Raw genomic sequence first — 12,739 nt, 5'->3', positions numbered from 1 at the left:
TTTGATTTGCTCACATTGGGTTAGACTAGATTAAATTCCAGATGGATTGAGATTATTTATATCCAGTTGTACTTGTTTAAATTTCCTTTCTTACATTAGATTAAATTACATAAATACTTTAGATCAAATATGCTTTATTTTATTTGTATGTTTTGCTGTATTTGACTTATATTAGACTAAAAAAAACACATAAAACTATGTCAGACTATGATTTAGTGCTATATAAATACAATTTGATTGAATAATTGATTGATTGATTAAGCATTTTAGCTCAAAGATGCAGTTTATTTCACTTTATTTTACATTAGATTAGATGATAGAGTAGATGAGAGAGTCTGTCATGTAAGATCAGATATATCTGACAGAATCTGGACACAGAAGAGATTAGATAAACTCAGATTATATTAGGTTAGATTAAATCAGATTAGATTAGAATAGATTAGACTAAATTATACTACACTAGAATTTATTAAATTAGATCAGATTAGATTAGACTAGATTAGATTAGATCAACTCATATTAGATTAGATTTGATTAGATTACATCAGATTGGATTAGGAGGGAATATATTAGATTAGATCAGATAAAATTAGATTAAATCAGATAAAAGTAGATCAGATTAGATTAAATTACATTGTTCAGATTAGATTAGATTAAATTAGATTAGATTAACATGGACTACATTAGGTTAGATTCGATCAGATTAGACTAGATTAGATCAGATTAGATTAGACTAAATTAGATTAGATAAAGATGGACTACATTAGATTGGATTAAATCAGACTAAATTAGGTTAGATTAACAGTTTAGAACAGAGTGCAGTAAAAATGACTCCACAGTTGGATTTGTTTGGTGAATTATGGATGAACAGGGTTCAGATACTGGAGACATTAACTCTGAAACTACATGAAGACATCATCTGCATTGAAGGACGACGTCTAAACTGGGCCATTGTTCTTCCTTCTTACCTCCACCTGTTTCCCCATGTTCCTGGTTCCTTCCACAGAGAAGCCAGCCTTAACCCGGATTCCCAGCAGGCAGCGGGGCCTCTGCCCAGCCACCATCACTCCAGATCCCAGAACAGGACCCGGAGCGGCACCAACCATGGAGTTCTGGGCCAGTCCAGTCAGATTTAGACTGGTTGTTCACAAAGTGAGAGGCAGCAGAACTTAGATCATCCAGAACAGCACCCGTTGGAAGATGGAAAAAGACTCAAAACCAGTTCATGTTGAGTCAAATGAGGATAATCCAAAAAGCGTCCAAAGACACGGGGACCAATTTTACTATAAAACTACTGAAATATGTACCACTAATCTGTAATGAACACTGGTTCTGTAAACGTCATATAATCGATAAGACTCAGTAATGATTCAAACAGAAAAACAAAACACTCATGAAAACTGACTGAAAATCCAAAACAAGATTCAAATAAAAATGATAAACATTTCAAAAGTAAAATAACTGTGGCACCGGTACCAGTCCAGTCTGGTTCTGCAAGAGCTTTGTACCGAACGTTAAAGCGTCGGTGAAGTGTCCCATCAAACTGAAAACCAAAAACCAAACCCCGCTGATCGACCACAGAGTTCAGAATCAGCCTCTGAACAGACACCAAGTCCACTAAGAGTCCACTTTATGTCCTGTTCAGTCCAAATCCTGCCTCTTTATTTCTGACTCAGATCTCTCTCTCTCTCTCTCTCTCTCTCTCTCTCCCCTCACTGACGCACCCACTGTTTTACTTCCTTTCTTTCTTCCACCTTTTCCTCTTTTCCCTGGAACCTGTATTTTATTATTTAAGGAATTTTTATATATAAATACATACCAATGCTTTAACATTTAAGTACATTTAGCATAAATGTATTTTCTAATATCAGTTTTCCCTGATCCTTGTAGAGGAAATAGTTGAGTGAAAGAATCAGAGACCACCATAAAAAAAAATGCAATTCTTCAATCATTCACAACAAAATATTCTTTTTCTTTTCTTTTCTTTTCTTTTCTTTTCTTTTCTTTTCTTTTCTTTTCTTTTCTTTTCTTTTCTAATGTTTGAGAGTGAATATTCAATACTTTGGTCTCTTGTAGTAAAATGTGATTTCTACTTTAACGCCCAATGTCTCATATATAATGATACACTGTATTGTAAATTCATCAAATTAAAAACAAAAAAAATGTAATGTATGTTAATAAGTGTATAGAATACAGTATTCCTTTTAGATGAGGTATCATTCCCAGAGCAGAGCCAGTGTGTGTGTGCGTGTGTGTGTGTTGCTATTGTGATGCTCAGTTCAGATCAAAGTCAATGTGAACTGTGATCAATAGCTTCAAAGGAGACGGCCTGGGGGCAGACACCCCCTTGTCCTGCTTTTGGAGGATTCTTATTGAGTATTGTATGTTTTATTATTATGCCCATGAGGACAAAAGGCTGAAGGACAACTGGATGTACCTTAAACTGTGGTTTAAACTGGTGTTTTATGGTTTCTCTGCCCCTGTTCATGCACATATTCATTCTGTTCCTCCATCATAATACACAGTATTCCATTCATTCACTGTTCAAAACTGCACTCATGCTCATCCTGCTTTAAAACACAGTTCAAAATCTAAGGATGAAATGATTCATCAATTAATCGACTCGAACTGATTAAAACAATTATTATAGTTTTCTTGAATCAAAGCTTAATTTCCTTAACTTCTCTGCTGTTAAACATTGGTTCCACTGTTGTGTTTCACACAGATGCTTATTATGATACATATGTCACTAGGATCAACACAAACAACAGAGGAGACGAGGACAAAAAGGCAGAAAATGTCTATGTGTTGACTTTTCTACACTGGAACCATCACTTACTCCTTTAACCCTTAGATACATACTTGGGTCAAAATGATGCACTGAAGTTGTTTTATTCCAATATCTTTGGAATAAAACACTGTTATTTTTTCATATTCCAGTTATTCTACAAAAAATAAGTTATTGACATCATGTCATTTAAATTTATAACTTGAGTTTAAATTTATAACTAGATTTTATGTAATTGTAGTTTTTGTATTACTACCCAAAGGTTCCATATGTGGGTCAAAATGACACGCATTCATTTACAATATAATTATATCTGAACCTTTGATTCAGTCAACAGCAAAGCCAAAGGATTCACTCACTCACTAAATGGATGTTGACACTGTTCTAGTTCTGTTATATATTATATGCTTTCTGAACTTTGCTTTTCAAATTTTCTAAATATAAAACAAAACAGTTTAAAATTTTAAAAAATGTTAATAAATGAAAAAAAAAAAAAAATTCAACCATGAAGTCTTTCTTTGTGAACCAAAATATAATATAAACGATTATTTTTAACAAGACCAAATGACAAGTGTGTCATAAAAACACATTGATTTGAACCCGAGTTATTTTGACCCAGTTATGTTAGAGTGGAGGGTCCAGACACTTAGACATTCAAGGGTTAAACTTTGTATCTTTCACACAAACATTACAAACATGAGTGGGTATTTGTTTCAGTTGGATGTTAGTTCCATGTTCAGCTGATATAAGTTAGTAAGTTGGATCCAAATGTGTTGAAGTCTGCACTGACAAATTGTTTACAGATATCACTGGACTGGTTTGTTGTTGTTTACATCTATAAATATTTTTATATATACTTTTATACTGTTGTTATTTCTATATTTTTATATATACTTTAATATTGTTGTTATTTCTCTATAGATCTTTTTATATTCATTTATATATACTTTTATACTGTTGTTGTTTCTTTATAGATATTTTTATATATTTACTTTTATACTGTTGTTGTTATTTAGATATTTTTATATATCCTTTTACTTTTATACTTTTTGTAATTGTTTCAGACATTTGTCATTTTCACACGTCTGGTTCACATTTTTACAATTTTTTTCACCTGTTCAAATAATCTTTTAATTGAATTGAAGAAAATAATCAATAGGTTAATTGATTACAAAATAATCAATATCTGCAGCTCCGACACAGATATGGTTTATTCCTACATTCATGTCCTACTGCTCTAGACTCTATAGACCACATGGATGGAGGAATCAGGACATAATCCACTCTTTTGTGAGCAGCTGATTTGTGTTTTGGTTGTTTTCAGATCCAGAGGTGACTGCACTGGGACAAAGGGCAAAGCTGTGGAGTCAGGGGTCAGGGATTAACTCAGCTTCTTTGTATGAATCTAAATGGCTTCCATTCTGTTTCTACTGTAACTGGTTGTGGTTTCTACTGTTTTTACTATGACCATCCTCTGTTTTTCTGCCTTTATTCTGACTGGTTCTGATGACTCACTGGGTCAGCAAATACCAGGTGTATGTACGGAGGAATCAAATGAAAACCAGTAAACGTCCAGAGTAAAACCAGTCCCATACATACAGGCTGTAATCACTGCTTTCTTTTTTTATTTTTATTTTCTATACCATTATAACTGAGTTAATTTTTTAAGCGCTTTTAAGTCCAAACTGAGAGGTCTTGAGGCCGATTCCATAACCTGTACTTGTTTTTCTTAATCTGCTTGAAATGTTATTTTTACTATTTCTTGTTAAATGTGTGTGTGTATTCTGTGTGTTTTAACCGTGTAATCTTGTAATTGTGTGTTGTATTTGCTGCTGCCTATCTTGGCCAGGACTCCCTGATAAAAGAGGTTCTTAATCTCAATGAGATTTTTCCTGGTTAAATAAAGGTTAAATAAAATAAATACAAAACTTTTTCTTATTTGAGATTGTAAAAAAAAACATATACAAAATGAGAATCTCGATCTTTGTTTTAGTTTTCTTCTGTCTTAAAGTTGCCGTCGTCTTCATCTACTTATTTGGGTCCAGGGTGCGTGGGCAGCAGCCTCAGCAAAGAAGCCCAGACAGCCCTGTCCCCAGCCACTTCCACCCGCTCTTCCGGGGGAATCCCGAGGCATTCCCAGGCCAGCCGAGAGATATAATCCCTCCAGCATGTCCTGGGTCAGCCCCCAGGTCTCCTTCCAGACGGACATGGCTGAAACCTCTCCCCAGGGAGGCGTCCAGGAGGCATCCTCACTAAATGCCCGAACCACCTCAACTGGCTCCTCTTGGCGTGAAGGAGCAGCAGCTCTACTCTCAGTCCCTCCCAGATGTCCGAGCTCCTCACCCTTTCTCTAAGGTGCAGCCCGGTCACCCTGTGAAGGAAACTCATTTTGGCTGCTTGTACTTGCGACCTCATTCTTTCAGTCATTACCCAGAGGTCATGACCATAGGTGAGGGTCGGAATGTAGATCGACCGGTAAATCAAGAGCTTTGCCTTTCGGCTTAGCTCCCTCTTCATCACAACGGACCAGTTTTGCGTCCGCATCACTGCAGACACCGCCCCAATCTGCCTGTTGCTCTCCCAATCCATCGCTTCCCACAATGCACTCTGAAAAGGGTTAGGGTTAGGGTTTAGTGACGTTTCAGTTTGTTATGTAAACAAGTGGACTGTGTTTATGATGGAGTCATCTTCGAAGTTGTTCACTGTGAGGGAAGTGATTCAGGTGCATAAGCATGGAATTAGTGATAATTAGGCAATCACTGGGGTTTTACACATTTGAAAAAAAAATTGTGATGAAAGTCATACGCTGCTTTAAAAATCCCCTTTAATCTACAGAGACTTAATATACGAAATGTCATTTCCTCCTTTGTATAACTCCATAATTGGGTATTTTTAGGATCATTTTCAACAATGGCTGCGTTCTGACTCATTATCCAAAAATATAAAGGTTTGGAGTGTCAACGCCCAGAGTTCGTCTCACTTCATCTGAACACTGACACCATCCCTCTACAAAGTAAAACCATATCCATGTGCAATTATGAGGTAACAGATGGAAAAATAGAATGTAGTATCATCAGCTCACATTTCTATGAATGTTATTAATCACTGCCTTGTTTCAGAACCAGGTCAATATATTGTAATGTGTAATATGGGGGAGGGGGGTTATATGAACATACAATCTATGCATATAACACTATAACTGCATTAAAGTTTGTCATAAAACTATGTTTATATTGTTATTTTCCATGAATATGCTAATAATTTTTAGGATTACATTATAATAGTTATGTTACACAATGGTGTGTAATTACATGTCAATATTAAATTAAATTAAATTAAATTAAATTAAAAAGTCAGTTACATTATGGGTGGTTTGAAATTAACACAATGTGTGACTGTGGATACACATTGTATTCCAGATTTTTCTAAAATGTGTCGACAGTTTCATTTAGATAAACAGCAGGCACTTGGAAATAATACTGACTGATATTTCACACTCACCTGAGCAGATACATAATACATACATACTTTTGGTGACAGATGTGTTGAGATGCACAATCTATAGTTGTATTTTCATGTATTTGGAGGGTTTTCATGGTGTGTACTTTTTTAGTAAAGGACTTGAATACATTCAGACTGTATTACTATATTCTACAGTTTTATTTCTATGAATTGCATTATTTATAAATGATGGACATATTAAATAAATTAATACATTTAAATATATTACTCCTCATCATGAAGTAGAGACTGTTGCTGTGGGTTCAGGTCCAGATCCTATTTGTTCTATGTGGGTTCTATCTGTGTGGGTTCTATCTATGTGGGTTCTATCTGTGTAGGTTCTGTCTGTGTGGGTTACATCTGTTATGTTCTATCTATCTGAGTTCTATCTATGTGGATTCTATCTGTGTGAGGTCTGTCTGTGTGGATTCTATCTATGTGGGTTATACATGTATATAGTTGTAATAGCTGTAATAGTTGTATACAGTTGTAACAGTTGTAACACATCTGGCCTTGCCTCACAGCAAGAAGGTCCTGGGTTTGATTCCAACTCCAGTCGAAGGGGGTGGGACCTTTCTGTGTGGAGTTTGCATGTTCTCCCTGTGTCTGCGTGGGTTCTCTCCGGGTACTCCGGCTTCCTCCCACCATCCAAAGACATGCACTGATAGGTAAATTGGTTAATCTAACATTGTCCACAGGTGTGAATATGAGAGTGATTGTTTGTCTCTATTTGTCAGCCCTACGATGAACTGGCGACTTGTCCAGGGTGTATCCCCCTATGTAGCTGGGATAGGCTCCAGCAACCCCCGTGACCCTAGTGAGGATTAAAGCAGGTTCAGAAAATGAATGAATGAATGTAATAGTTGTGATAGTTGTATATAATTGTAATTCTTGTAATAGTTGTAATAGTTTTAATAGTTATAATAGTTGTACATGGTTGTAATAGATGTATATAGTTGTAATAGTTGTATACAGGGTGCAATTTGTCAAAAAACCGGGGGGGGGGGGGAGTTTAATCATGAAAAAAGAAACAATCTACAGGTCTAATTCTTTTTTTAAGGTAATGGTAGGCCCTATTTAATGCAAACTAAATATACATGAAACATTTAATTTTCTGTGACGGCCACACCTGCGATGTGGGAGTGGCCTAATTAAGGTTCAGGACCATGGATAAGGGCCAATCACGTGAACATGGTAGAGGATTTATGGCCACTGCGAAACTCCTTCAGACTGTAAAATGGAACATAAAACCTAATCGATTAAGATGCAGTTGAACATGTACATTGGCACCTGCAGGTGTACGTCTGCGCTAGTGATGATCAGCAGGTTACCTGGGGGTCGGGTTGGGGCGAGTCAAAAAAATTTCACTTTCAGACACAGCGAGAGAGACACTGATATATACAGAGAAAGATAGGCAAGATATACAATGCAATTTATGCGCATGAGGATGTTCACGAATTCTGAGACTGCCGTCGGTTCAGGTGAAAGTCCCACAGAGTCATTTACCCCATACTGTGAGCGATCTGCTTTGGGTCCGTCTTGAGTATGCGTGGATGTCTGCGGAGTCAAGTACACCTGACTCTGTGGGGCCTATAGTGCCAGCAATGTAGGCTACAGGTGTAAGAAAAGTCAGGCACAACCTGCCGGTTTTTTCAGTTGGTTTTTAATCATTGACATGGTTGTCCCCCTCCAAGGAGGAAATTCAGTCAGCAGAAGTAGGGGTGTAAAAACCAGAGGGGGGGTTGACACCCCCCCCCCCCCCCCCCAACAAATTGCACTCTGGTTGTATATAGTTGTAATAGTTGCATATAGTTGTAATAGCATTATATGGCTTTAGTAGTTCTAACAGTTGTATATAGTTGTATACAGTTTTAATAGTTGTATATTGTTGTAATAGTTGTAATAGTTGTAATAGCTGTAAAAGTTGTATAGATGTATATAGTTGTAACAGTTGTTTATAGTTTTAATAATTGTAATCGTTGTATATAGTTGTAGTATATATAGTTTTAATAGTTGCAATAATTGTAGCAGTTGTATATAGTTGTAATAGTTGTACATAGTTGTATATAGTTTCAATAGTTGTAATAGTTGTATATAGTTGTTTATAGTTTTAATAGTTGCAATAGTTGTATATGAGTATAATAGTTGTAATAACTGTAATAGCTGTAATAGCTGTATATAGTTGCACTAGTTGTATATAATTGTAATTGTCGTATGTAGTTGTAAGAGTTGTATATATTTGTAATAGTTGTAATCATTGTATATCGTTTTAATAGTTGTAGTAGTTGTAATAGTTGTAAGTAGTTGTAATAGTTGTATATAGTTGGAATAGTTGTACAGAGTTTTAATAGTTGTAAACAGTTGTAATAATTGTATATAGTTGTAATAATTGTAATAGTTGTATTTAGTTTTAATAGTTGTATATAGTTGGAATAGTTGTATAGAGTTTTAATAGTCGTATATAGTTGTATACAGTTGTAACAGTTGTATATAGCTGTAATAGCTGTAATAGTTGTATACAGTTGTATATAGTTGTAAAAGTTGGATATAGTTGGATACAGTTCCTATAGTTGTAATCGTTGTATATAGTTTTAATAGTTGCAATCGTTATATATAGTTGTAAAAGTTGTATATAGCTGTAATAGTTGTATAGAGTTTTAATAGTTGTATATAGTTGTATGCAGTTGTAATAGTTGTATATAGTTGTAATAGTTGTAATAGCTGTATATAGGTGTAATAGTTGTATATAGCTGGAATAGTTACCTCCGCCAAGGAGGTTATGTTTTTGCCAGGGTTTGTTTGTTTGTCTGTCCGTTAGTGTGCAACATAACTCAAAAAGTTATGGACAGATTTGGATGAAATTTTCAGGGTTTGTTGGAAATGGGATAAGGAAGAAATGATTAAAATTTGGTGGTGATCGGGGGTGGGGGGGCCCACGGGGGGGGGCCACTGATCAGCCTTGGCGGAGGTCTGCGCTCTCCGAGTGCTTCTAGTTGTATATAGTTTTATTAGTTGTACACAGTTGTAATAGTTGTATATAGTTTTACTGTTGTATATAGTTGTAATAGCTGTATATAGATTTAATAGTTGTATATAGTTGTAATAGTTGTTTATAGTTTTAATAGTTGTATACAGTTGTAATGGCTACCTCCGCCAAGGAGGTTATGTTTTTGCCAGGGTTTGTTTGTTTGTCTGTCCGTTAGTGTGCAACATAACTCAAAAAGTTATGGACAGATTTGGATGAAATTTTCAGGGTTTGTTGGAAATGGGATAAGGAAGAAATGATTAAATTTTGGTGGTGATCGGGGGTGGGGGGGGCCACTGATCAGCCTTGGCGGAGGTCTGCGCTCTCCGAGTGCTTCTAGTTTTATATAGTTTTACTGTTGTATATAGTTGTAATAGTTGTATACTGTTGTATATAGTAAGAGTCTACTGTCTAATCATCGTGGTACAACTTTGCCATGCCCAGTGTAATTTCATTTTTCTTATTTTGTATGTCGTTTCATTTCCTTTTATTTTATTTATTTGTTTGTTTGTTTGTTTGAAATCAGGTTTGATGATGATGATGATGATGATGATGAGTATACTGCCTCTGCACCTTTTCCATACAATGATGAATAAGATTCTATAAACATGTTCTCTTGTATTTCTACTGATTTCATTGATGTACAGTTCTGCATTAGTGAAATGGTATAAAAGAACCAGAACAGAAGTAACACATTACATAATGGTGAGACTGTTGGAGCCCATCAACTGTGCATTCTTTGAATTCTTCTAGATACCTTTGAAGTTGGCCTGTAAACCCTGGTAATCCTGACGTACAAACCCAGTCCAATGTAAAGTCAAGCCCCTAAATGTGAATTTCAGGTTAAAAACAGTAGCTGCCTGTGAATCAGTGAAAACAATAGAGCTGCTCTGTGACACAGTGCGACTGGTTTGAACATCCTGTCAACACCCCACAAAGGACCACACCAAAAATACAGACACATGCAAGAGGGGAGGTCCAACATGAGGTCTGAGGACCCCGAGTGAACGTGTATAGAATAACATATGGTCACAGCCTATAGATAAAGCGTACACTCAAATATTTAAAACCAATGTGAATGAAACAGAGGAAAGAAAACAATACAAGTCATTTAAATGCACAGAAATAGAGAATAAAAATCAAACATTTCTATATCAGAGCCATGGTATTTAACACAAACAACAACAACAACAACAACAACAACAGAAGTTAGGGACACATTAGGGCCCAGTATTTTTTTTTTTTTTACTTGTAAATAGTTCTTTAACAGAGGGGGTTTTTCCATCATTTTTTTTTAACCCATTAAGACCCAAAGATCCATAAAAAAACATCTACTGATGTAGAATGATTAATACCTGATGATCCACTAATTCAAGCAATCAATCATCTTCTACAACATTGATTCACCAATAAAACCCATGGAGTTGGATCAATGACAGTGGATGGACACTGAGTTTATGTTCAGTTAATGATATTTGGGTGAAAAAGTCACTTTATCCTATTTTTTTTTACTGATGTGATAAAATAACTTTTGAATTTACTCTGAGCTTTAATGAACATCTACATGATCAGTGAATTAAATATAGAAAATACACATATTTTACACTGAACTATGCAAAATGCAGAGGAAAATATTATAATAAATGGTGATAAGTCACTTGGAAAAGACAAAAACATCATTTGGAATCGGTGGGTCTTTAAGGGTTAAACATGCTCTGGTCCAACCTCTTTTGCAGAAACCCAGTCTTAATCCATCCGTTCTTAACAATGTTAGGCCAATTTCTAAACTCCAATTTTTATCAAAGTTTTTAGTGAAAGTGTTTCCTTCAGAGCTTTTAGCTTTAATGTGTCAAAACAACATCTTTGAGAAATTTCTGGGGTAGGGTTTAGGGTTAGAAATTTCTGTTTCCAGATCTTTGCATGATATAAAAACTGCCCTAGTAAAGGAAACTAATGATGTTTTGTCAATTGACAGAGGGGACAGTGATTTAATTTAATTTGTAGACTTAAATTCAGCCTTTGATACATTTGATCATGTCATTTTAAATGAATGTTTTAAGCCTGTGTTGGCATCAAAGACACTGCACCCGATTGGTTTAATTTGTATCTCTTAGACAAAACTCATATTACTTGTGGTGTGCCACATTGTATTTTAGGTCTGCTGTCATTTTCTCCTCATATGCTCCCACTAGGCCACATTATTCAACTCCATATTGTGTCCTTCTATTGTTATTCAGACGACACACAGATATACCTTCCCCTGAGAACAGCTGCTGTTTCTAACTAAACCATACCATGGATGGCACAAAACTTTCTCCCACTGAACACCTGACAATTAGTCACATTGTTACTAACCTTGGTCAACTTTCCTCCAATATAAACACAGCTAGAAATCTTATGTTTCACACAAATCCTTCACTCAACCAACACATGAAAACAGTGGTCCAGTCTGGTTTTCTTGGTCTAAGAAGCCTCAACTCTGGACCAACCTGAGATAAGACTCAGTGGACTCAGTAAACTCTTTTAGATCACTTCTTAAAATCCATTTCAATAAGCTTGCTTTTGTGTGATTTTAGTATTTACATTGCTTTTCAGTTTGTTTTTTTGTAATCCTTTTATTTCATGTAATTATTTAGCATATTTATCTCATCATCTATTTTATTTGTCAGTCCTACTGCCTTTACCATTCAGTGCTTGTTTTAGTTTTTATGTCATTCCATTTACTGCTTTTATCACTGTGATAAATGCACAGCATTCACTATTTTCATGTGCTGTCATCTCTTTCGATTTATCACATTTTTATCGGAATTGGGCATTGGTCTTCCTGTTTTTTTTGTTTTCTTTCCTTTTTAATTATTGTCTTAGTTATTTATTTCCACTCTAATTCTATATTTGCCTGTATAATGCATAACTTTTGTTCATTACTGTTTGGCTAATGGTGTCTCATTTGTTTGGACTGCCAAAACACTTTGTAAACTGCTATTTTTAAAAGTGCTATATAAATAAAGATTATTATTCTCATTGTTTTTGACATTGGATGAGCTTTTGTTGTTTTTCATTTCTCATAATGATAATTACTACTAAGTACTAGTACTAGTAATACTACAGTATTAGTAGGAGTCTAATGATGTTCTAAATAACTTGATGCTACAGAAGTCGACTGTTAAAGTAATTCAAATGAACTTACATTGATGTCCAAACTGCACAGGCTGAGGGAGTCTGCATCTCTGCTCGTCTGCTTCCTCTTTTTCTGTATAAAACACAGGAAGTGTACAGTAATTAATAACATCTTTGAAAAAGACGCTAGCAAATGGGAAACAGTCCAGTATAAACATTCAGTGTTACATTCATTTACATTGTCACACATTCATCCCCTGTTTAGGTCAATTAGCCCATATGATGCCATGGCAACCACATTTGTTCTG

The 12,739-nt window shown here is 35.3% G+C and overlaps 1 protein-coding gene across 3 annotated transcripts in view; it reads right to left on the bottom strand.

Annotated features, from left to right (window-relative positions):
- Positions 1 to 12,739, bottom strand: part of arhgef3 (Rho guanine nucleotide exchange factor (GEF) 3) — a 43,661-nt gene that overhangs the window by 17,588 nt on the left and 13,334 nt on the right. For 2 of the 3 annotated variants that reach the window (XM_030134476.1, XM_030134478.1), the window contains one exon: positions 12,502 to 12,564. In XM_030134476.1, coding sequence (XP_029990336.1) covers positions 12,502 to 12,564 — 63 coding nt within the window. Of the gene's footprint in view, positions 1 to 968; positions 3,675 to 12,501; positions 12,565 to 12,739 lie in introns of those variants that run through there. The other variant, XM_030134477.1, reaches the window with a different exon arrangement.

This window comes from Sphaeramia orbicularis, chromosome 5, assembly GCF_902148855.1.
Source record: "Sphaeramia orbicularis chromosome 5, fSphaOr1.1, whole genome shotgun sequence".
NCBI lineage: Eukaryota > Metazoa > Chordata > Actinopteri > Kurtiformes > Apogonidae > Sphaeramia > Sphaeramia orbicularis.
Note: the sequence above shows the minus strand (reverse complement) of the source record. Positions and strands in the feature narration are given on the sequence as shown.